The 24,553-nt window shown below is 37.8% G+C and overlaps 1 protein-coding gene across 3 annotated transcripts in view; it reads right to left on the bottom strand.

Moving 5' to 3' along the window:
* Positions 1-24,553, bottom strand: part of LOC150076514 (trafficking protein particle complex subunit 11-like) — a gene marked incomplete at its 3' end in the record, with an annotated part of 510,629 nt that overhangs the window by 60,964 nt on the left and 425,112 nt on the right. For all 3 annotated transcript variants that reach the window (XM_090388020.1, XM_090388018.1, XM_090388019.1), the window contains 1 exon segment: positions 11,099-11,224. In XM_090388020.1, coding sequence (XP_090244146.1) covers positions 11,099-11,224 — 126 coding nt within the window.

The following is a 24,553-nucleotide window of genomic DNA, read 5'->3' as shown; positions in this document are numbered from 1 at the left end:
AGGTCTTCCGCACTCATCTCTTGAGACAAAACAGAGGTCTGGGTTGGTATCTTTGTTCCATCTTCCTGAGTGAAAGGAACCTTTCTCTTTTGCATCATGCATTAAGAAAACATCCTCGACTTCAGACCAGGCCATCACACCAAGGCCATCTGCATTAGTGTCAGCATAGCCCCAAAGAGTACTCCTACTGTTGAAATCTCCCATAATAATTTATGGATGATGCACATTCTGGATAGCTTCTTTACACCAAGGTCGAGATGGTGGTTTATAGATATTTATTATTTCCAGGCCCATCACCCCAACCCTGGTAGTGAAAATGTCATTAGTGCTTATGTCCAAAATTTCTATTTGGTCAATTTTATTTCGGATATGCGTAGTGGTACCATAGCTTTTATGGAAACTAGCCGCGACAAGGCTGTATCCTGGTAATTTACATCTAGAGTAAAGTTGGTTTTGACTAATGTTATTAGTGGAGTCTCACAGGGTTCAGTGTTAGGTCCACTGTTGTTTTGTATATTTATCAATGATATTACATCAGGCTTAATGTCGAAGTTTGCAGATGATACAAAGGTTGGCAGGGTTGTTAATGACAGTAATGGCAGTGTGCTACTGCAACAGGATCTAGATAATTTGGGCAGATGGGCTAAGAAGTGGCAACTGAAGTTTATCCTTGACAAATACAAAGTACTGCATATGGGTAGAAGTAACTCCAGAGAAACGTACCAACTGTGTGGTACTACACTTAAGGTGGTAGAAAATGAAAAAGACCTGGGAGTAATTGTGCAGGCAGATATGAAGTTTTCTGAGCAATGCAGACAGGTCATGGGGTTTTGTTAATGATATATAGGAATTTTGCTAGCAGAGAGAAGGAGGTGATTGTCCCTCTGTATAAGGCAATGGTCAGGTCAAGCCTTGAGTACTGCGTACAGGTCTGGAGGCCTCATTTTAGGAAGGATGTAGATTTACTTGAGCGTGTACAGAGAAGGGCAACAAGATTTGTGAGGGGAATGAAGGGATCCTCTTACCAAGAGAGGCTTAAGTTCTGCAAATTGCAGTGGCTGGAGACTAGGCACCTGTGCGGTGATCTGATTGAGGTGTATAAGGCCTTGAATGGGTTGAGCACGCTGAATTCTGATGAGATCCTTCCACTTGTTCAGATTACGAACCTAAGGGGGCATAAATTCAAATTAAGAAAAGACAGATGTAGAATAGATGTGCGGAAATTTGCCTTTAGGCAGTGGGTGGTTAATTGCTGGAACAAACTTCCATCTGTTGTTGTGGAAGTTGATAGGTTGAATAAATTTAAGGAGGAACTGGACAGGCATTTGGAGGGACAGGTGTGAGTTTTTTTTTTTTTTTTTGGCTGATGCTGCATAAGCTCATACACTTGCTTTCTTGCATCACATGGCACTACTACTGCTACTACCACCTCAGGTGCCTTTTTTGTGTTTATCTTCAACAAGTTCTCCTCCACTTTACTCTCAGTTATTAGAAGATTATCTAGCTTACTGCCAGAGTTGAATACACATCTGGCATTTCCCTAGCTGAATAACTCCTCATGTGTGAATGTCGATGCAAAATATTCATTTAGTTTGTTAGCTACCTGAGCAGGATCATCAACAGTTCACCATCGATATCAAGTGGACCAATCTGATTCATCCCCTTCCTTCTAGAGTTTACATAAGTAAAGAACTCTTTGCTGTTTTTCTTTGCATTCCCTGCCAAAGATTTCTCGTAATCTGCCTTTGCTTGCCTAACCTCCTTTGTAACTTGGTTACAGATCAACTTACAGATCAACAGATCATCTATCATAGGCTTCTGTGTCACGTGTTAATTTATATGTATCCCATACGGTTTTCTTCTCTGTCATATGTCTCATTAGTTCATCTGACATCCATTTAGGCCTAAACCCTGAACAATATTTCTTAGTTGGTATGTAAAGCCTAGTAGCTTCCACGATAAGTTCTTTGTATGCTTCCCATTTTTAATTTGCTGTTGGTAACATCTTCAGTTGGTCCCACTGTATAGAATTTAAATACTGTCTCAGACCATCGTAGTCACCTTTACAAAAGCAATAACCCTTCCCTTTACCCCTGATGGTAGTTACCTCTTTGAGTAAATCCCACTTCAGCACACCGTGATCATTGCCACCGAGTGGTTCCTTTATCTGCAGATTCTTAATGCATGAAGAATCACTACTGATAATCAAATCAAGAGTATTACTCCCTCTAGTTGCCTTCCAAACATGCTGATGTAGAAAACAATCATCCAATAAATCCACAAAAGCCTTGCTAGTGTGTGAGTGACCAACCCACAAATTCCAGTCAATATCTGGGAAATTAAAATCCCTCATTATAAGACTCTCTGATTTTCTGGCCCACTCTATTTCCCTGTACAGTTTCTTATTATACTCATCAGAGTCATTAGGCCTATAGCACACTCCTACTCTCAATTTTGATCTCCCAATGCTTATGTCACACCAAACTGACTCGACACTGCACTGTCCAGCGATGTCGACTGGCTTCACTTCCTTGGATTTTATGTGTTTCTTAACTAATAGCATAACCCCTCCTCCCTTCCTATCCTGTCTATTCTTTCTGTAGACGTTGTATTCCCCAAATTCCAGTTCTGCATTACTTATATCTGTGTGACACCACGTCTCTGATCTCCCAACAATATCCACCTCTGATGCTTTGAGCAATACCTCAAATTCATCAAATTTATTTACCAAACTCCTAGCATTAGTGTACACGCAAGTATACAAGCACCTGTTTCTATTCTTAGCTACCCTAACACAACCCATGTGTTTACTTGTACCGCAATGACTCCCAGCAGTCACTGAAATATCCTGCATCTTATTTTTCAGGCTTCTGCTCATTCCAATAGAAGTAGTGCAAGAATCACTTTCACCTCTGCCAGTGGCTACTGTTAATCTATTAGTCTTTGTATCCCCCCAAGCTAGCAGTTTTCCGACCCACCTAACACTGCCTCGATAGCATCAACAAATAATCTTGCACCCTTTCTATTTAAGTGTATCCCATCCCTGTAGAAGCAGTCTCTCCTGTTAGACATGAAGTTCTCTGAGCATTATAGACTGGTTGGTTGGTTGGTTATTGGAAGTTTAATGGTGCATCAGCATCTAAGGCTATCGAGCGCCAAGCCGATATATCTAAGGTAATAAAATATAAATATGTAAAAATATAAAATAGCATATCTAGTTAATATATTATAAACAAAAATATGGCATAAAACACTTACAATATATTAAACATTAGAGCAATCTAAATAAATCTATATATATTAATCAGTTGTAAAAACCTGAATACATCTGACACATTGTCATCATCAGATAAAATCTGCCGGAGTGTATAAGGTTCAGACAGATGGTTAAAATATAAACGGCATTCATTACTAAAATATGTACATTCAACTAAAATATGACGGATAGTTAAAATTGCTTTACAATGTCTATACACAGGACAATCATCAGCCCTCAGCAAATACGAGTGTGTTAGGCGAGAATATCCTATGCGTAGCCAAGCAAGGATTACTTCCTCCCGTCGAACCCTGCGCTGACTAGAATGCCTAAGCATTATTACAGGCTTAATGTCGTTCAGCTTGTTGGTAGGACACCCATTCCAAGATTCTTGCCAACGCGCGCATAATTTTTGGTAGATCAGTTACTTGCAGTCTGTATAGGGGACTGACAAGCAGATGCGACTTTTGTGGGCGTTGCTGATTTTGCTGCTGCATCAGCCAAGTCATTGCCTCTGATACCAACATGGCTAGGGATCCAGCAAAAGTGAATATCAAAGTTTAACTCTGGAAGGGAGTATAATATTTGCTGCACCCGACATAATACTGGGTGAGTGCTTCTCACGGTGGATAAGGCCTGTAATACGCTTAGGGAGGTCGGTATATAACATGCACTTTGGTACTGGTGGATTTTTATACGATCCAGGGCCAGTTCTATTGTGTGTAGCTCTTCAGTGTATATGCTACGTTCGCTTGGAATACGACTGCAGATTGTTTTGCTTGGAAAGACACAAGCAGATCCCGCAAACTCTTCAAACTTCGAGCCATCTGTATAAACCGGCAAGAATTCAGAGTATTCAGCAAGGAGTGCTGCAAAGAGTTGCTGATATATACATGGCAATGTGTTAGCTTTCAGCCATTTCCTAAGAGTGAAGTCACAAGACGGAGATCGTATATTCCAAGGGGGAAGAACTTGCTTGACAGACGTGGATATATTATCCAATGTGAAGTTAATATCATGAACCAGCTCTTGAATCCTGATACCAAAAGGCCGACTGGCAGTTTTACACGTATTATATAGATTTTCCCACCGTGGCATATAAACAGATATCCATGTAGGATGGTCAGGCAGGGATTTTATTTTTACAGCATATTGTAATGACAATTGCTAACATCGAAGCATCAATGGTGGTTCGTTGGCTTCAACGTATAGACTTTGGACAGGCGAAGTACGGAATGCCCCCGTGACAATCCGAATGGCTTTATGGTGGATTGGGTCAAGCCATCGGAGTACAGAATTTCTAGCAGAAGAATAAGCTTGGGAACCATAGTCAAGTTTAGAGTGAACGAGTGCTCGGTATAGATGCAATAATGTGCTTCTATCTATCTGCTCCCCAAAAGTTGGAGGAGACAGCACTGAGCATGTTCAAACCCCTCATGCATTTTTCTCTAAGCTGACGGATATGGTGTAGGAATGTCAGTTTTTTATCCAAGATAAGTCCCAAAAATTTTGTTTCTGCTACCACAGGAATTGGATTTTGTCCAAGTCTGAGTTCCGGGTCAGGATGTAGATTCCGTTTGCGGCAGAAGTGCACACAAATGGTCTTTTGGGAAGAAAACTTAAACCCATTGGTTAAAGCCCAGGAACTAAGGTGATTGACTGCTTGTTGCAATTGTCGTTCAATAACTCTCATGCTACAGGAGTGACAAAAAATACTAAAATCATCAGCGTACAAGGCACTATTTACTGAAGGAGGAAGCTGTTTTGTAATGGAGTTAACTTTGACTGCAAACAACGTAACACTGAGGACAGAGCTTTGGGGAACTCCTTCCTGTTGACAAAAAAAGCGGGACACACTGGATTTAATACGAACCTGGAAGAGTCATTTAGATAAAAAATTTATGATAAAAATAGGGAGGTGGCCTCTTAGACCAAAAGAATAGAGGTCTTTTAAAACACCATACCTCCAGGTTGTGTCATAAGCTTTTTCCATGTCAAAGAAGACTGATACTAAGTGCTCACGATTTATAAACGCATCGCGAATCGCTGTTTCCAGTCGGATTAAATGGTCCAAAGTGGGCCGATTCCTTCGGAAGCCACACTGAATCTTGTTCAAATGGTCGTTTGCCTCAAGGTAATATATGAGGCGGGCATTCACCATTTTTTCCAAAATCTTACATAAGCAACAGATCAGAGCAATTGGACGATAGTTGCTAGAAATTTTGGGGTCTTTTCCTGGCTTTGGGAAAGCGAGAATGGTTGCCCTATGCCAAGAAACGGGAAATTGATCCTCCAAATAAATTCTGTTGTAGAGATGTGGCAACAGCTCTAGAGAGTGAGATGAAAGATGTTTTATGATCTCATACTGAATTTCATCTGGCCCTACGGCACTCGCTTTCGAGGTAGAAAGTGCAATGGTTAATTCCACTTCACTAAAAGGCAGGTTATAAGTTTCGGCTTTGCTTGGAGGGAAATTGAGTTTTTGTTTCTCCACTATCTTCTTTAAAACCAGAAACTCAGCAGAGTATGAAGTTTCAGCAGACAGAATACTTCTCCTAGAGCATTGGCAATAGCAGTTGGGTCTGCCAATGTACAACCATTATGTTGTAACATAGATGAGGGAACTGACGTGTATTTACCCTTCATCTTCCGAATTTTATCCCAGACGACTTTGGCACTGGTCATCTGGTTAATTGAGGATGTAAACTTGACCCAGCATTCCTTTTGGCTCTGTCAGCGTATAAGTCGTGCTTTGGCATGGGCACGTTTAAAGGCTATAAGATTTTCGGTTGTGGGGTAACATCGGAATTTTCCCCATGCTGTAAGTTTCTTGCTTCTTTACAATCTTGGTTCCACCATGGCTTTGGAAAATGTGGAAATCGGGAGAATGTTTTTGGAATTGCAATTGCCACTGCATCAATAATACACTCTGTAATATACTTCACTGCTTCATCAATTGACTCTTGTTGAATTTGTACAGAATCAAATTCAGTAAGCCGTGAAAATTTACTCCAGTCTGCTTGATCATACTTCCAATGTGGAGTTCTAAATGGATGACAAGATTGTGCATCCACTATGGTAGATATTACGGAGAAATGATCGCTTCCATAAGGATTCTGTTCCACTTTCCAGGAAAGCAAAGGTAGCAGAGAAGATGAGCAGATGGAAAGGTCGATGGCAGAGAAATTACGGGTAGGCATATGGAAATAGGTTTAGTAACAAAAGGCCGTTATTGTCGAGAACACGTTCAACAATACGACCTCCTTCATTAGTTTCTGCACTACCCCACCAGGTCGCAAGGAAGGCCCATGTTGTCCTATCAATGATTTATCGAACATTTACTAGTAGATAGAGATAAGGACATCATAAACCCATAATATACGGCAGTTGTAAGACCACACTTGGAATACTCTATTCAATTATGGAGACCCACATCTAAAAAAAGACATTGAGCTTCTTTAAAGGGTCCAAAGATTGGTAACTTGCCTGGTGAGATCGGCAAAAGGGCATCCATATGAGGAAAGACTTCGAATACGTGGGTTGCATAGCTTGGAAACTAGGCACCTTCGAGGAGACTTAATCGAGATGTTTAAAGCTCTGAGAGGCAAAAGTAAAATGAATGAGGACAAAATTTTCACAGCTATAAATGATTCTAGAACTAGGGCTCATAAATTCAAGTTATGGTGTAGATGTTTAGACTGGATTGCAGGAAGCTTTATTTCAGCCAGCAAGTTATAAATTACTGGAATAAGTTACCTACACAGAGGCTGATAGTTGGGGAAGTTCAAAGGTAAGCTGAAGAGTTACCTGTGGGAGGAGGGAAATGCATTGGCTGTCTATTTCCTTTTCTTTTATTGATTATTCATTTTATTTAATTCTTTTTATTATTATTATTTTACTCTTTTTTCTTTTCCCTTTTTTAAATTTTTTTTTATTTTGGCTAGTGCACCATAAGCCTTAGGCTTCCTTGCACGATATGGCCATTACTATTACTAATGGCATACAGCATTGGCCAAAAAAAAAAAAAAAAAAATACACACAGTAGACTCCACCCTCCAAGAATTTGTACAGTTCTACCTTAAATCTACAGGTACTCCCTGATTTATGTACGGGTTGAGTTCCATGGAACTCTACGTAAGTCTAATTTTACGTAAGTCGGAATTTCCCTAAATGCTTATGCAGCACACGCAACTATGCTCGCTGAATTTGATTGAAGCAAAAAAGAAATGTTCAATGAACATGTAAATAGAATTACTCATTAAATTTTTTTTTTTATCTCATGCCTAAGGAAAATTACAAAAGTGTGTAATTACAAAAATTTTGAAATTCTAAAATTACAAAAAAGGGGAGGGGGGGGTCAGCAAGTTTTACTTTTCGAGAATTGTTGCCAGAATCAGTCTCCAGCTGATATGTTCCTGCAGAGGATGAGGGCTGTGGAAATTTAGAAGGGGTTTTTTCGAACACAACACAATTTCTTTGCTGCTGCAGAATCGGCACTGGCGACTTCATTTTAATGTTGTGGGAAACCAGCACGAAGCTTGAACCTATAAAACCACCCATTGCTTGCCACAAATTTGGCTTGGGGTTCGCTGTACTTATCCTTAATATCTTCATAAATACTTCTTGCTTTTGCTTGAATAGCCATTAGACTCAAGGGCACTTGTTTCTAAATCTAATTTTCCATCCATATTATTGATAGTTTTTCCGTCTTCAATATAGCACCTGAACGCTGTTTTGTAATTACTGTTGATCTTAAATGCATTGATCCTTTAACATGTTCTTTTACATGGTCCTTTAAAATAGTATAAACTGTTGAAGCAGCAAGAGCTAATTCCCGTGCACTAGATGACAAACTTTGTCCTACTTCTTACTTCTTAATCATTTTCATTTTTAAATCAATTTTGTTTAGCTTTCTAGCACTGCCACCACTTGCACTTTCCGTTGGTTTCTTTTTCCTTCAGGCGCCAATAAAATCGAAATCAATCAATCAATCAATTTTCCTTCATCATTGTAATAAGTAACTAGGAATGAAGAGATTCTGAAAATTTATTTATGTTTTTTACATGATTGAAGATTTCACATGATTGAAGATAAATGTGTTTACCTTAATTTTACATTATTAAGGTGAACACATTTCACCTTAATAATGTAAAAACCCACACAATTCCAGTTACTGGGATTATTGCAAATGCAATAAGATCGAGTTTACCACCAGTTTATAACAGATTGCACTAACAGAAAAGCCAAATAACCTAGAAAGTGCAAACTTTTTTTATTGTTTTATGGTCATGACCACCAGAAATGTTCTTTAGAAAAATATCAACAAAGGCATTCAAAATTGATTCTTATAATGGAACGTACGATGAAGGGTGAAGGGATTATAAAAATGACCTTTTAGAGAGATAAACAGCATAATAGCAAAATTTTCAACTTCCAAAGTCTTGGAACGAATTACAAAAGTGTTATTGGATTCACACTGCAACATTTTCACAATACCTCCATTTATTCCTAAAGGATGTAGATTATGTTTCCATGATTTTTTTTTAAGTTTGCACCGTCTGGCAAAAACTTACGTAAAGTTGAATTTACGGAAGTCAAATATTACGTAAGTTGGAGAGTGCCTGTATTCAAACCATCCACTTCCACAACAGATGGAAGCCTACCTAACAATCGACCATTTGCTGGCTGAAGGTGAACGTACGCACATCTATCATGCAACCATCCTTCCTCAACTCAGATTTATGCCTGTGCAGTGTTAAATCCAAACTGATTCAACACTGCACAGGCCACCCATATCCACTGGCTGGACTGCCTTAAATTTTATATGCTTCTTAACTGAAAACATAGCTATTCCCTCCCATCTGTGCACACTGTACTTCCCATATTGAAATTCTGTATTGCTTATATCTGAGTGACACCACGACTCTTTTATGTCCATAATGGAAACATATGATTGGTACTTCAAACATATCAAATTTATTTGCGATAAATCATGGGTATATGAGTAGGACCTGGAAATGAAGGCTCATTTCTTTCAACAAATGACTCCATCTTTCCAAGGCGCACACAAAAAAAAAAAAAAAAAAAAGAAAGACTAACAGTATTTCTTAGTTGGAACAAAAAGCCTAGTTACTTCCTTGAATGCTTCCCATTTAGAATTGTTTTGACTGCTTTGTTGGAAAAAAGACCCTTTTATAGGAGGGAAACCTTATTATCCTCTCTTAAGACAGAGAGAAAAAAGAATCTCAGCAACTGTGAAGATCATGCCTATCACGTTTTTTGACATACATGATACTGTTCACATAGTAAAAGAGTGAATCAGGACTACTACAAAATGGATTGCACAACAATGCTTTTTGGAGAAAACAGCATGAAAAATAGGTTTCATGAGGTATTTGCATCACAACCACACCCTTGTACACTCAACACTTCCATTCAAAAATTTCTTTCAAAGTGCTGCATCACTGTGGTCTCCCATCCACTATACCAATTGGATTTAATTCCCTGCAATTTTTTTAAAATTTTGTTTCCTAAGCATGAAACTCCATGAAAGGTCATAGATTTGAATGACTGAACAAATTATTCAGAACATGACACAAAAACTATTAGCAATTCAAAAAGACGCCAATCAGGAATGCACCAGAAGTTGCAGAAGCATTCGAATATTGAGTGCATTCGAATGTTGATGGAGGTCCATCCAAATTGTCAGTAAGCTTCAACATTTCCCATAATATTAGTTCAGTCCCCAAACTTTATGTTCACACCTCATATGTTACTAACAAATATGATATAAATTGTAAATATATTTAAATTCCACTTGGTACTGAAGAAGTTTCTGAAAAGAGATATGTATCGTATAGCTCTGTAAATATTATTTCAACTGAATTGCACAGGAATGTTTTTAGATTTTTTTCCTCTAAGCAGAAAAGTCTATTTTCATTATTTTTGTGTACTGTATATAACCATGTTCTCTGCCAATCATATTAGAAGATTCAGATAGAAAATATCCTTTTGATTTTGTGTTATAGCCTTGAATTTGAGATAAGCAAAAATATCAATGAAATCCATGGCTTCTCATTTTACACTAAATCATAGGAACAGCAAAATACAGTATTTTTTAAATGCTGTTTTCATTTTCTCAACTATTCAACACAAGTATAGAAAACACTTGTGTTGAATAGTTTTATATTGGTTACCAGGAGAAGCATATTCAGTATATTTTGGTCCCCAAATATACTGAATATGCTTCTTTTTTTTTTTTTTTTTTTTTAAATAATTCTATAATGATTTTCCTCCTTTTTTTTTGTAAACCACATTATTACAAGTGTAGCAAAATTTTTCAGGTTTATTCATGAAGCCTCTTCTTGCCATAGTGCACTACAAACTTACAAGTACAGAAATAAATGCAGTTTTACTTGGATTGTTCTGAGCAAATTAAAGAAATAAAACAATTATATTTTCTAGCAGTCTGATGTCTATTTATATAGAAAAACTTCTTGCATTGTGCATTTTTAACACTTCCAGAAGATTCTTTGTTAATGTCACAAACGTAAAAAAAAAAAAAAAAAAAAGACTTGAAAATCTTTATGTGGTGACAAAAAAATGGATATCATTTTTGAAATCAATGTACATAACTGACTAATGTATTCATATAATTATCCAGAATTCCAAACCACTATGGGCTGTGCAACAATATTATACTAGAAGGAAAAGGCTTTTGAGGAATGTATTAAATATTTTTCATTTTAGCTAACTATATGTAGAAGCATTTAAAATCATTTAAATATATTTTTCAAAAAACTTCAACTCTTAAAATAATCAACAACTCATACATGATCTCACCTTCATGTTTAACAAACTAATTGAGAAATCAAATGGTTCAGCACTTTCCAGTTCTAATTTCTCTGTTTTAGAACACGAGTAGTGCAATATCTCATCATCAATTTCGACATCAATTTCATAAGATACCTAGATCAAAATAATATCGCTAAGTTCAAAAAGCCAACTAAATTATAATATAGGGTGGCTGAGAAGTCATGCAACTGATAATAAACATCTTTAATTTTGGAGTAACACTGACATCCTAAGTACAAATAAGTAATCACAGGAGAGTACATCTAACCTTGCCAACATCAGAGATTACAACATGTGTTGAGTTATGTTATGTTTGTTATTTGGAGCATTAGCAACAAAGACCATATTGCTCCGGAATATGCGGTGGTCATTCCATGACCTTTCCGCATCCTCCGTATTTGGTGGTGATGGGCTCGAACCCCAGTCTAATCAAGAAGCGTGTGCTCCTTCCCACTTGGCTACGGAGGCGCCTAATGTGTTGGGAATGCCACCTTTTTATGCACATGCACACACTTTCTCCATGTCCAAAACAAACTTATACAACATTGAAAGATGTGGTTTTTCAATCACTGTCACAATGTTGGTCTTCAGTATGTGTGTGATTGAGTTATTTGTGTATACCATTCCTTTCAGATACCTCCAGAACAAAAAAAAAACCCAGAGATGATCCTCTGGAAGTTAGACAATCTTTAAGAATTCTCAAATAAAGTACATGGTTAGCATTAGCATTAGCATTAGCATTAGTAGAGGCATTTGATGCAAGAAAGCAAGCTTATGCAGCATCAGCCAAAAAAAAAAAAAAAAAAAAAACCACTTCCACTTCACCCCTCCGTTCGTTCAAAATACCTGTCCAGCTGAGCCTTAAACTTATTTAGGCTATCAACCTCCACCACAAGGGATGGAAGTCTGTTCCACCAACCAACCACCCGCTGGCTAAAGGCAAATTTCCGCACGTCTATCCTACATCTGTCTTTCCTCAATTTGAATTTATGCCCTCTCAGGTGATTATTCTGAGCTAGAGGAAGAATCCCATCAGCATTGAGCATGCTTAAACCATTCAAGGCTTTATACACCTCTATCAGATCACCTCGCTGGTGCCTAGTCTCCAGACACTGTAATTTGCAAAACTTAAGCCGTTCTTCGTAAGAGCACCCCTTTGTTCCATTCACTAATCTTGTTGCCCTTCTCTGTACTCATTCCAGCAGCTCTACATCCTTCTTGAAATGAGGCCTCCAGACCTGTATACAGTACTCTAGGTGTGGCCTGACCATCGCCTTATACAATGGAATAATCACCTCCTTATCCCTGCTGGAAAAATATATCATTGACAATACTCCATGAGCTACTCTTGCAGCCCGTCTGCACTGCTCAGAGAACTTCATATCTGCCTGCACAACCACCCCCAAGTCCCTTTCATTCTCTACCACTGTCAGTGTTGTACCACAGAGTTGATACGTTGCTCTGGGGTTGCTGTTTCCCATGTGTAGTACTTTACATTTGTCAATGTTAAACTTCATTTGCCACCTCTCAGCCCATCTGCTCAACCTTTCCAGATCCTGTTGCAGCAGCATAGTGTCAGTAGTGTCCTTGACAACCCTGCCAACCTTTGTATCGTCTGCAACCTTGGACATTAATCCCGATATACCATCATCAATATCATTTATAAATACAGAAAACAATAATGGACCCAACACTGAGCCCTGAGGGACTCCACTAATAACATCAGTCCACGATGAGCAGTGTCCATTGATTACCACTCTCTGTCTTCTCCCCCTCAACCACCCCTTTATCTATAGCAGTAATTTGCCTCCAATGTCACACTGCTCCAATTTGTGTAGCAGTCTTCCATGTGCAACAGTATCAAAAGCCTTTCTAGCAGACATGTGGCATATTGAAACCAATATGCCACATACTGTCTTGATGAAACTAGTTGCATTCATCTACCTGAGTGAAATGAACTGTGTGATGATATCTCGATGATATCATCACACAGTTAGAGGCACCATTCCCCACAGTCTCAAACAAAAGGGGCCTACCAAGCAGCAGTGTAAAACAGAAAAACCATATCTAATTTTCTGTTAGTGCAAGGAGCTTTTCATGAAATGCATGTGGATTTTCAGTGAACAAAATCCTAGTATTTTGACTATTCACATAACCACTGAGATGGAATCAAGCTTCATCAGGGAAGAAAACGCTATCACACTTATCTATTTCAAGTTCATTAGAGAATGCCTGAAACCATCAAAAGTAAAGAAGGTGCCTGTTTTTTTTTTTTTTTTTTTCCCTGTCATGCTTCTCCAGCTTCTGGACCAAGCGAACACAATATGGGTGCAGGTGTAACTACTTCACAGCCTTGTGTGTACTTCAATATGTAAATTCAGCTTTTACTGCAAGTTTCCCAAGACTTTTCACTGGGGGGCTACTGATATTTTTCTATCACTTTGCCCATTGCAATGTTGGTCAAAATGAAACGTGTTTCACTCTGTTTCTGTCACAAACAGTTCCACTTTCACAAAAATGGTACAAAAGTATTGATATCATCATCTTATAAGGGGCTATAGCATCCAGTTATTTCTTATTAAACCTTTTGGTCATCTGTGCATACAAATGCGTTCTAAAACACTATTTGTTTATGAATAAACACTGGGAAAATGACACCTTGCTCATTTCATAAACGAAATACTACTGGTGCTGAACCTAGGTAGGTGACACTACCATCGGTGACTGTTATGTTTAACAACATTCTTCTGCCCCCTATTGGTGAAAATGCAAGTTACAGCACTTTTATGCAAATATACAGCCAAACTTTGGGTTGTACAACTTCTCAATCATCCTGTATAAATTATTCAATATACTATAGTAAAAATGAACAGTACAATTCACGATCTAAATTGGAAATGTTCCATAATAGAATATAATTCCAGAAATTAAAATATAAAAAAAAAAGTAAAGACAAAGAATGAAGTCTGGTTTATTCAATTGCTTTCAGAATGTATTACACTTGCAGAAATTAAAATACATAATGCTTCAGATTTTAATATTCCATTTCAGGTACAACAAATTTTTATTTCTTAAATTTCTTAAATTTTTCCTTTTTCCGTGAATAAAAGAAATAAATAACTAATTATACTTTTACCAATTAATTAATTGATTAACTAACAATAATATGTAAAAGTAATTGTTTTATTCACTGCACAATGTAATATTCAATCAATGTTTTGTAATGTACTCTACTTATTTCTTCCTGTAATTTTAATGAAAATTTAAATGCACAATTTTTTCATCTATCTTCTGCAATTGATTTTAATAAAAATTTTAAATGCAAAAATTTTTTTTATATCTTCTGCCATTTAATAAAATACACAAAGAGCAACACGCGGTATGCGGACAACATTTGTTGGATGTATACCTATATCCTCTGGCATTTCAGTATCACTCGAAAGATAACACACATTCCATGCGTCTGCTATGATTAATATAATAAGAAAATGTAATAATTCATATGTTTAGTTAACTCATAACACATAAAAAAAAACAAAAAAAAACTCAAGTCTCATTTGTATGAACCAAGAATGTTCCTGTTCTCACATATGAAACTTTGGTAATATGGTAGGTATGAACACCTACGTTGACACCTACCATATTACCCATTTATTCCTCTAATGAGAACATAGCAAAAAACATAATTCATTATTGGATATTATCAACTATTATGCAGTACCTGGATAGCCCATGTGACATATAAAAAAAGAAAAGATAGTAACTGTAGAAATTCTAGTTGTCTGATTTTAATGAAAATTGGGGCAGCCAGAGCCATATATAAAATTTCATGAAAATCCATTAACTGGGACTAAGTTATTTCAAGAAGGCAGATGAACAGATTTAACACTGAAGTCAGACTAACTGCATATGTGCTAATGAACCTAAAAAAAGAACTTTGCTAAAAGTTCTCTCAAATATCTGCAAGCAAAGAGTAATTTTAATTATATATATATATATATATATATACACCATATTTCTTCGATTCTAAGATGTCATTGATTGTAAGACACACCTTAATTTCAGAAAAAAAGCTTTGATTCACAGAAAAAAATAAAATAATAAAATAAAACGCTAAAATATTTTTATTATAATAAAATTCAATTCACTAACAACGATAGTACCGGTATTTATCAGTAGGTATGTTATTCATCACTTCCTTCTGAATCTTCTGAGCAGTCTTTATCTTCATTATCTTCTGAGCCATCGAGAGCATTGGTGATGCAACATTTTTTAAACGCTTTACTATTCTTTCTGGGATCAGCTTCCAAGCTGTTGATACCCATTCTGCCATATATCTTCTGAGCCATCAAGAGCTTTGGTGATGCAACATTTTTTAAACGAGTGCTTTACTATTCTTTCTGGGATCAGCTTCCAAGCTGTTGATACCCATTCTGCCAATTTTGATGCCAGTGTTTTCTTAATTTTTCCGGAAGGTGTCAGCAGGTCAACAGCCAGGATTCATATTCCTTTCTCAAGTAATCCTTAAATGGTTTGTTGACTGAAACGTCGAGTGGCTGCAGTTGGTTAGTCATGCCACCAGGAATCACAACCAAGTCACCACGCTTTTGCACGATTTTATTTTTGACACTTTCAGACAAATGTCCACGAAATGGCATCAAGTACTAGCATGCTAGGTGGGTTACAAAGACTTCCAGGACATCTATTTCCATGACATTTAGCCAGTCATCTATAAGCTCTGCCAACATCCATCCATTTTTTTGTGTATGCACAATAACATCTTTGGGGAAAATTTCATTCTTCGGTATGGTTTTTCTATTTAAAAATTAAATATGGTGGCAACTTTCGACCATCAGCAGTGATGCATAGCATCACAGTGATATGCTGCTTTTCGTAGCCTGTGCTTATAATCTTGATTTCTTTAGCACCTTTAGTGTTGACTGTCTAATTTCGAGTTAGTCGGTCTCAGGCATAGATAGCAACGTTTTTCCCACAGAAACTGGGTTTTTCGTCCAGCAAACAGACAAATCGACCATAGAACACACGCAATTAACAGACATAAGGTACAGCACGGCAGATGAATTTAATTATTTGGGTGGCCTAAATATAATAGTTTGCTTAGTTTTTTTTGTGTAATTTCGAGGCATATCGAAGAAGACTGGGGTTTCATCAGCATTTCCAATTTGACTAAACTCATAGTTTCTTTTTTTCCTTAATTTCATCACCTGTCGCTGAAATTTAATCAGCTTCTGTTGAAATTCTGCATGAATTTTTTGACAGATAGATGTTCGGCACCTTAATGATAATTCACTACGATGCATGAGTCTGTCACACCAGCCGCACTGCCTTTAAAAATTATTTTCTCTATTCTGAGAGACTTGGCAATTTCTCCGGCTTTCAATTGCATCGCTTGTCGAGTGATGGGTAATCCTTTTGCGCATGTCTCCATTACAAAACGTATCACAGCTTCATCGACTTGTGGAAATCTTCCTTTCTTAGGCTCTGTAAAGCACTTGGTTGTTGCTTTGCACAAAAATATGGAATTGCGATCATTTCTCCAATGACGAACATTTACTTCACTAATGTCAAAATGTCGACCAGCAGCTCTATTTCCATGTTCTTTTGCATACACAATAACTTTTCGTTTCAATATGGCTTCGTAGCGCAATCTTTCAGACATTTTAATGTGCAATAAGGGATCAAAATTAAAGAAATACAGTAACTCCACTTCTAACATACTTTCGAAGATACAAACAAAACTTACTAGTTTTCACTGAGTGAGCTTCACTATAATGAAATAACAGTGGCTTCACATTTCGAAAGCACTTGAAATCACCTATGCCACTTTATTCTTCAATTGAATTGGAATATGCGATAACGATCAAACTTGGAGGCGGGGTTTCCACGTAAAAACAAAACACGTGGTGCTGTGAAAAATGCAGAAAAATTTTAAAAAAAACTGCGATTGTAAGACACCATCGATTCTAAGACACACCCCGTTTTTAAGGATGTTTATAGGGGGAAAAAAGTGAGTCTTAGAATCGAAGAAATACAGTATATATAAATAGTTAATTAAAACCAGTAGAGATAACAGAAAAATAAAAATGGTTTTGACAAATCAAATGCACCAAGGTTAGATATCAATTTCATTAATATCTAAATAAACCTGAAGAAGCTGTGCTTGGTGCTGATAATTAACTACTGTACTGATCTTGATATCATCTGAAAATTTTGATATCATGCCCTCTATCCCTTCATCACCATCATTAAAAAAAAAAAAAAAATCAAAAATATGAATGGTCCAAGTACTGATCCTCAATGAACCCCACTTCTTACATTAGCCCAATTTAAAGTATAACTGTTATTCACAATCCACTGCATCCTGTACTGCAGCCATTCTGCAATCCAGCTAAGGATTTTTCCTGCAATTCCATCATGTTTCAGCTTAGGTTGATTGATTTAAGAATTCTTGGTGCCAGAGCTAATGCGGCTAAAATGCACCTGGAAGATTTTATACAACAGCTTTGTTCCAATTTGTATCTTTCTGCTAATAGTCTCCAAGAGTCACAGAGTGACTATAGTTGGCTTCGGAGATAATATTTGGTTTCATATTTGATTATAGTAATTTATTTTCTCGAGGAACTGAAAAACATTGCTATATTTTTCCTATCTTCCAGTATGGTTTTGAGATGACAGTGAGGAAGTGATGTTTGTTTAACTCTTTGAAGCAGTTTCGGTGCTCATCTGCAAAAGCTGGACAAGTAATCAGTACATTTCTGTTATTCACAATCCACTGCATCCTGTACTGCAGCCATTCTGCAATCCAGCTAAGGATTTTTCCTGCAATTCATCATGTTTCAGCTTAGGTTGATTGATTTAAGAATTCTTGGTGCCAGAGCTAATGCGGCTAAAATGCACCTGGAAGATTTTATACAACAGCTTTGTTCCAATTTGTATCTTTCTGCTAATAGTCTCCAAGAGTCACAGAGTGACTATAGTTGGCTTCGGAGATAATATTTGGTTTCATATTTGATTATAGTAATTTATTTTCTCGAGGAACTGAAAAACATTGCTATATTTTTCCTATCTTCCAGTATGGTTTTGAGATGACAGTGAGGAAGTGATGTTTGTTTAACTCTTTGAAGCAGTTTCGGTGCTCATCTGCAAAAGCTGGACAAGTAATCAGTACATGTTCTACTGTTTGTTGTGCATGACAGATAGGACACAGAGGGGGATTCCAAAATCTCCTCGCAAAAGATAAGAGTGGCTGAAATGCATGTGTCCTATTCTTAACCTTGCAAGTATCACTTCATCATGTCTATTTTTCTGTATGCTGGATTTCCACGGTTAGAGTAATCTTTTAATCTGATGCAATTTATTAGTGGCTAGTACTTGCCATTGCTGTTACCAGTAATGTATCCCACTGTGATGAATAACTTGTTTGTAGTCTGAGAAAGGGATATATTCTGATGCAGAAATGTTGTTGTTGGCTTCTTTAGCACCTCTATCTGCTTGCTCGTTACCATGTATTCCGAATATAAATTGGGATCCAGCAAAATCTAATGTTACGCCGTTGTTCAAGGAGTTTTGATAATCTGTATTGAATTTGCTGTTGTAGTGGATGTTTGTTAGAATTGATATTTTGTATCGCCATCATGGAACTAAGGGAGTCAGTGAAAATGATGCTGTTTTGGGAACTTGAATGGTCTAGAAAAGTCAAATTTTTTTTGTCAATTCATATGCTCTAGAAAAGTCAATTTTTTTGTCAAAAACAAGTCCTAAGAAACTGACACTATTTTTAACTGGGATGATCTATTCTTTCAGCCTGAGTTCAGGGTCAGGATGGAGATTCCTTTTTCTGCAGAAATGTATACATAGTCTTTTGTACTGAAATTCTATGTCCATTTCTTTCTGTCCATTTTATGACTGTTTATGGCTACTTGTAATTGCTGTTCAATTGTCCTCATATGCTGCACTTGATAAGAAATGCTGAAATCATCAGCATCAGCTAGTCAAAACTATGAGACGATAGTTCTGTGGGTCTGATAGATCTTTTCCCTGTTTTGGGAAAGCTAGTATTATTGCATGGTGCCATTTGTCTAGGAAAGAATTTTCAAGGTATATCTAGTTGTATAGATCTAACAGGGCTAATTGGGACTGTTCATCTAATTGTTGTATCATTGCATAATGAATTTCATCAGGTGCGACTGTGCTGTGTTTCAGAGTTTTAGTTATGCTACTGTGAGGGGCAAGTTTTATCGTTCGCATTGATTGCTGGAAATGTTTAGTTTATTTTTTCGGCCTCATTCTTGTACATTTTGAAAGCAGTTGAGTATGCACAATTAGACAATGTATTGGAAAAATTTTCACCAAGCACATTGACTATACCTAATGTATTTGTAGCCAACTGTCCTTTCAAATTTAGCAATGGAGAGGGGTTTATTTGAGAATTGTTTGTCATCTTTCTGATCTTTTTCCAGATAAAGTGTAGCTGGTGTGGAAATGGTTATAGTGGATGCAAATTTCATCCAAGTTTGCTTTTTTGCTTATTTTTTGCACTTTCCTGACATTGGCTCTGGCTCTCTTGAACAGTATCAGATTGCCTGTTGTTGGATTTTTGCGAAAGAGATTCCAGGCTCTATTTCTCTCTTTTTTAGCTTCCTGGTACTCTTTGTTCCACCATTGTTTTGGATATATTCTAATGTTAGAAGATGTTTGTATTGATTCTCGTTCAATAATGTTGCAGTCTAACTTGGATTTCAGGATTGGGAAACATTCAGGCTAGTGACCTGAATATTTCCCAATCTGCATCATATATTTTCCATCTGCGGTGCCTACTGGCTTGGCATGGCGATTTCTTCATGATTTTCAAAATTATGGGCTAGTGGTCACTGCTCAATGGAGTCGTATGCACGCTCCATTGTGTCATCGGGAAAAGTGTTGGGGAACAGATTGATAAGTCTATTGCAGAACTGCTTTTTGATGAAAGCTGAAAATGTGTGTGTTTGTGTCATCATTTAAAATCATTAGGTTGTTCTCAACAACTCATTTTTAAATTTGCTTTCCCTTCTGGTCTATTTTGGGATCGCCACATAGTGGGTGATGTCCATTTAGGTTACCTAAAATGCAGAACGGAGGTGGTAGTCGAGCAATCAGCTCTTCGAAATCTTTAAATCGGCATTCTTGATTAGGGGGTAGATATATTGATGTATGGTAATATTGAAACCTATTGCTAGATGGGCTGCGACTGCTTCTAATGGTATTGTTGGGAAGGAAATGTCTGTTAACTAATACTGCAACTCATCCTCACATTGTTCCATTCGTTATGCGATCCTTTTTATATGTAGTATAATTTTTGATTATACTATTGTCCTGTGGTTTTAAATAGGTTTTTTGTAAGCAGATACTTAGTGGATGATACTGGGTAATGAGGTAGTAGCAGTGGCATGTGATGCAAGAAAGCAAGTGTATGAGCTTATGCAGCATCAGCCAAAAAAAAAAAAAAAAAAAAAAAAATCACACCATTCCCTCCTCAATTTGAATTTATGCCCTCTCAGGTGATTATTCTGAGCTAGAGGAAGAATCCCATCAGCATTGAGAATGCTCAAACCATTCAAGGCTTTATACACCTCTATCAGATCACCTCGCTGGTGCCTAGTCTCCAGACACTAATTTGCAAAACTTAAGCCTTTCTTCGTAAGAGCACCCCTTTGTTCCATTCACTAATCTTGTTGCCCTTCTCTGTACTCGTTCCAGCAGCTCTACATCCTTCTTGAAATGAGGCCTCCAGACCTGTATACAGTACTCTAGGTGTGGCCTGACCATTGCCTTATACAAGGGAATAATCACCTCCTTATCCCTGCTGGAAAAATTCCTGTATATCATTGACAATACTCCATGAGCTACTCTTGCAGCCCGTCTGCATTGCTCAGAGAACTTCATATCTGCCTGCACAACCACCCCCAAGTCCCTTTCATTCTCTACCACTGTCAGTGTAGTACCACAGAGTTGATACGTTGCTCTGGGGTTGCTGTTTCCCATGTGTAGTACTTTACATTTGTCAATGTTAAACTTCATTTGCCACCTCTCAGCCCATCTGCTCAACCTTTCCAGATCCTGTTGCAGCAGCATAGTGTCAGTAGTGTCCTTGACAACCCTGCCAACCTTTGTATCGTCTGCAAACTTGGACATTAAGCTTGATATACCATCATCAATATTATTTATAAATACAGAAAACAACAATGGACCCAACACTGAACCCTGAGTGACTCCATTAATAACATTAGTCCACGATGAGCAATGTCCATTGAATACCACTCTCTGTCTTCTCCCCCTCAACCACCCCTTTATCCATAGCAGCAATTTGCCTCCAATGCCACATTGCTCCAATTTGTGTAGCAGTCTTCCATGTGCAACAGTATCAAAAGCCTTTCTAAGATCCAAGTATATAATATCAAAGCTATTCCCTGCATCCAGTTCTTTTGTGACTGCATCATAGTATCCAATCAAATTGGTCAGGCAAGACTTCCCCTTAACAAAGCCATGCTGTGTCCGAGCTATAACTGAAGTTTTGTCTAAATGATCCTGCAGTGCTTCTTTAACCAGTGCCTCCATTAATTTTCCTGGAACAGAAGTTAAGCTCACAGGTCTATAATTACTTGTGTCAGCCTTTGATCCTCCTTTGTGAATTGGGGTCACATTTGCACATTTCCAGTCTATGGGTACCTCCCCTGAACCCAAGGAAGCTCTCATAATTATGGCTAAGGGTTTGCTTATTTCCTTTGCTGCCTCCTTTAATATAACTGGATAGATCCCATCCACCCCGGGTGCCTTTCTTGTGCTTATCTTCAACAGTTTCTCCTCCACTTTACTCCCAGTTATTTCAAGATTCTGTAGCTTACTGCTAGAGTTGAATACACCTCTGGCATTCCCCTCGCTGAATAACTCCTCATGTGTGAATGTCGATGCAAAATATTCATTTAGTTTGTTAGCTACCTGAGCAGGATCATCAACAGTTGACCCAGCAATATCAAGTGGACCAATCTGATTCATCCCCTTCCTTCTAGAGTTTACATAAGTAAAGAACTCTTTGCTGTTTTTCTTTGCATCCCTTGCCAAGGATTTCTCGTAATCTGCCTTCGCCTGCCTAACCTCCTTTGTAACTTGGTTGCATATCAACTTGTATCTATCATAGGCTTCTGTGTCATGTGTTAATTTGTAAGTATCCCATGCATTTTTCTTCTCTGCCATATGCCTCATTAGTTCATCTGACATCCATTTTGGCCTAAACCTTGAACAATATTTCTTAGTTGGTATGTAAAGCCTAGTAGCTTCCAAGATAAGTTCTTTGAATGCTTCCCATTTTGAATTTGCTGTTGGTAACATCATCAGTTGGTCCCACTGTATAGAATTTAAATACTGTCTCAGTCCATCGTAGTCGCCTTTACGGAAGCAATAACCCTTCCCTTTACCCCTAATGGTAGTTACCTCTTTCAGTAAATCCCACTTCAGCACACTGTGATCACTGCCACCTAGTGGTTCATTTATCTGCAGATTCTTAATGCATGAAGAATCACTGCTGATAATCAAATCAAGAGTATTACTCCCTCTAGTTGCCTCCTGAACATGCTGATGTAGAAAACAATCATCCAATAAATCCACAAAAGCTCTGCTAGTGTGTGAGTGACCAGCCCCCAAATTCCAGTCAATATCTGGGAAATTAAAATCTCCCATTATAAGACTCTCTGATTTACTGGCCCACTCTATTTCCTTGTACAGTTTCTTATTATACTCATCAGAGTCATTAGGCCTATAGCACACTCCTACTCTCAATTTTGATCTCCCAATGCTTATGTCACACCAAACTGACTCAACACTGCACTGTCCAGCGATGTCGACTGGCTTCACTTCCTTGGTTTTTATGTGTTTCTTAACTAATAGCATAACCCCTCCCCCCTTCCTATCCTGTCTATCCTTTCTGTAGATGTTGTACTCCCCAAATTCCAGTTCTGCATCCCTTATATCTGTGTGACACCACGTCTCTGATATCCCAACAATATCTGCCTTTGATGTTTTGAGCAATACCTCAAATTCATCAAATTTATTTACTAAACTCCTAGCATTGGTGTACACGCAAGTATACCTGCACCTGTTTCTATTCTTAGCTACCCTAACACAACCCATGTGTTTACTTGTACCGCAATGGCTCCCAGCAGTCTCTGAAATATCATGCATCTTGTTTTTCAGGCTTCTGCTCATTCTAGTAGAAGCAGTGCAAGAATCTCTGCAAGCTCCCCCCAAGCTTGCAGTTTTCCGACCCACCTAACACTGCCTCGATAGCATCAGCAAATATTCTTGCACCCTTTCTATTTAAGTGTATCCCATCCCTGTAGAAGCAATCTCTCCTGTTAACAAGTACAGTCCAGGCTGAAAAAAATTCTACCCTTTGAGCCTTGCACAATCTTTCCAGGGCCGAATTGGTCGACAATGCTCTCATCATATACTCCCTCCTATCGTGTCTGGGCAGAATTGCAGACACTTTCAAATTCAACCCTAATTCTCGGCTTTTGTTCAACAGTGACCTGTACTTGTTAAGTAATTCTGCCCGTCTTCTACTCTTAATATTATTAGTGCCAACGTGTACAACTATATCACCTTTTGTGCCCTTATAAGATGATATTCGCTCTACAACATCATCAACCTTTGCCCCTGGCAGACATACCCTGGTCCTGTTCCACCTATCTTTTTTACAAAGCATGTTCCCTGTTTCCCTGACAATAGAGTCACCAACAACTACTAGTTCCTTCGGGACCAGCGCATTCTGTCTTGGGGGTTGTCTCTGTGTCACGCGATGCCCAAGTGCAAGCTCTGGCGTTGATGTGGGCGGCTGAGAGCTTGATGGGCCCCTCAATTTAGTTTCTTCGAGGGTATCCACCCTGTCCTTCAAGCTCTCATATAGGCCCACAAGAACGCCGAGTTGTTGCCTGATATCGATACACTTCTTGCATCGCGCACACACAAAGACATCCCCCTTGGCAGTATCATGTCTCGTACCCGATTGCTCTGCAAACATCAAGCAAACAGTGCATTTTATAAGGCTGTGAGTCAGAGGACAACTGCCCCCCTCAGTTCTGCTCTGAGCCACAGCACTTCCATTAGCTTGAGCCTTTTGCTTTGCTGCTCTGGTCTGAGTCATGATTCTATTAATTTATTAATTAATTACAATTAATTATGTTATGTTATTAATTATGTTAAATATAATTAATTATATTACGTTTGTAATCTAAGTCGTTATATGTATTTATTTAAAAGTACAATTTAACTGCTAACGAAGTTCAACTAACGCTATCTAGTACGGTAGTTATATGTATTTATTTAAAAGTACATATTTATTTAAAAGTCGTTATATGTATTTATTTAAAAGTACAATTTAACTGCTAACGA

Source organism: Mastigoproctus giganteus, chromosome 13 (genome assembly GCF_048544385.1).
Source record: "Mastigoproctus giganteus isolate SK-2022 chromosome 13, ASM4854438v1, whole genome shotgun sequence".
Classification (NCBI taxonomy): domain Eukaryota; kingdom Metazoa; phylum Arthropoda; class Arachnida; order Uropygi; family Thelyphonidae; genus Mastigoproctus; species Mastigoproctus giganteus.
This window is presented reverse-complemented; position numbering and strand designations above follow the sequence as displayed.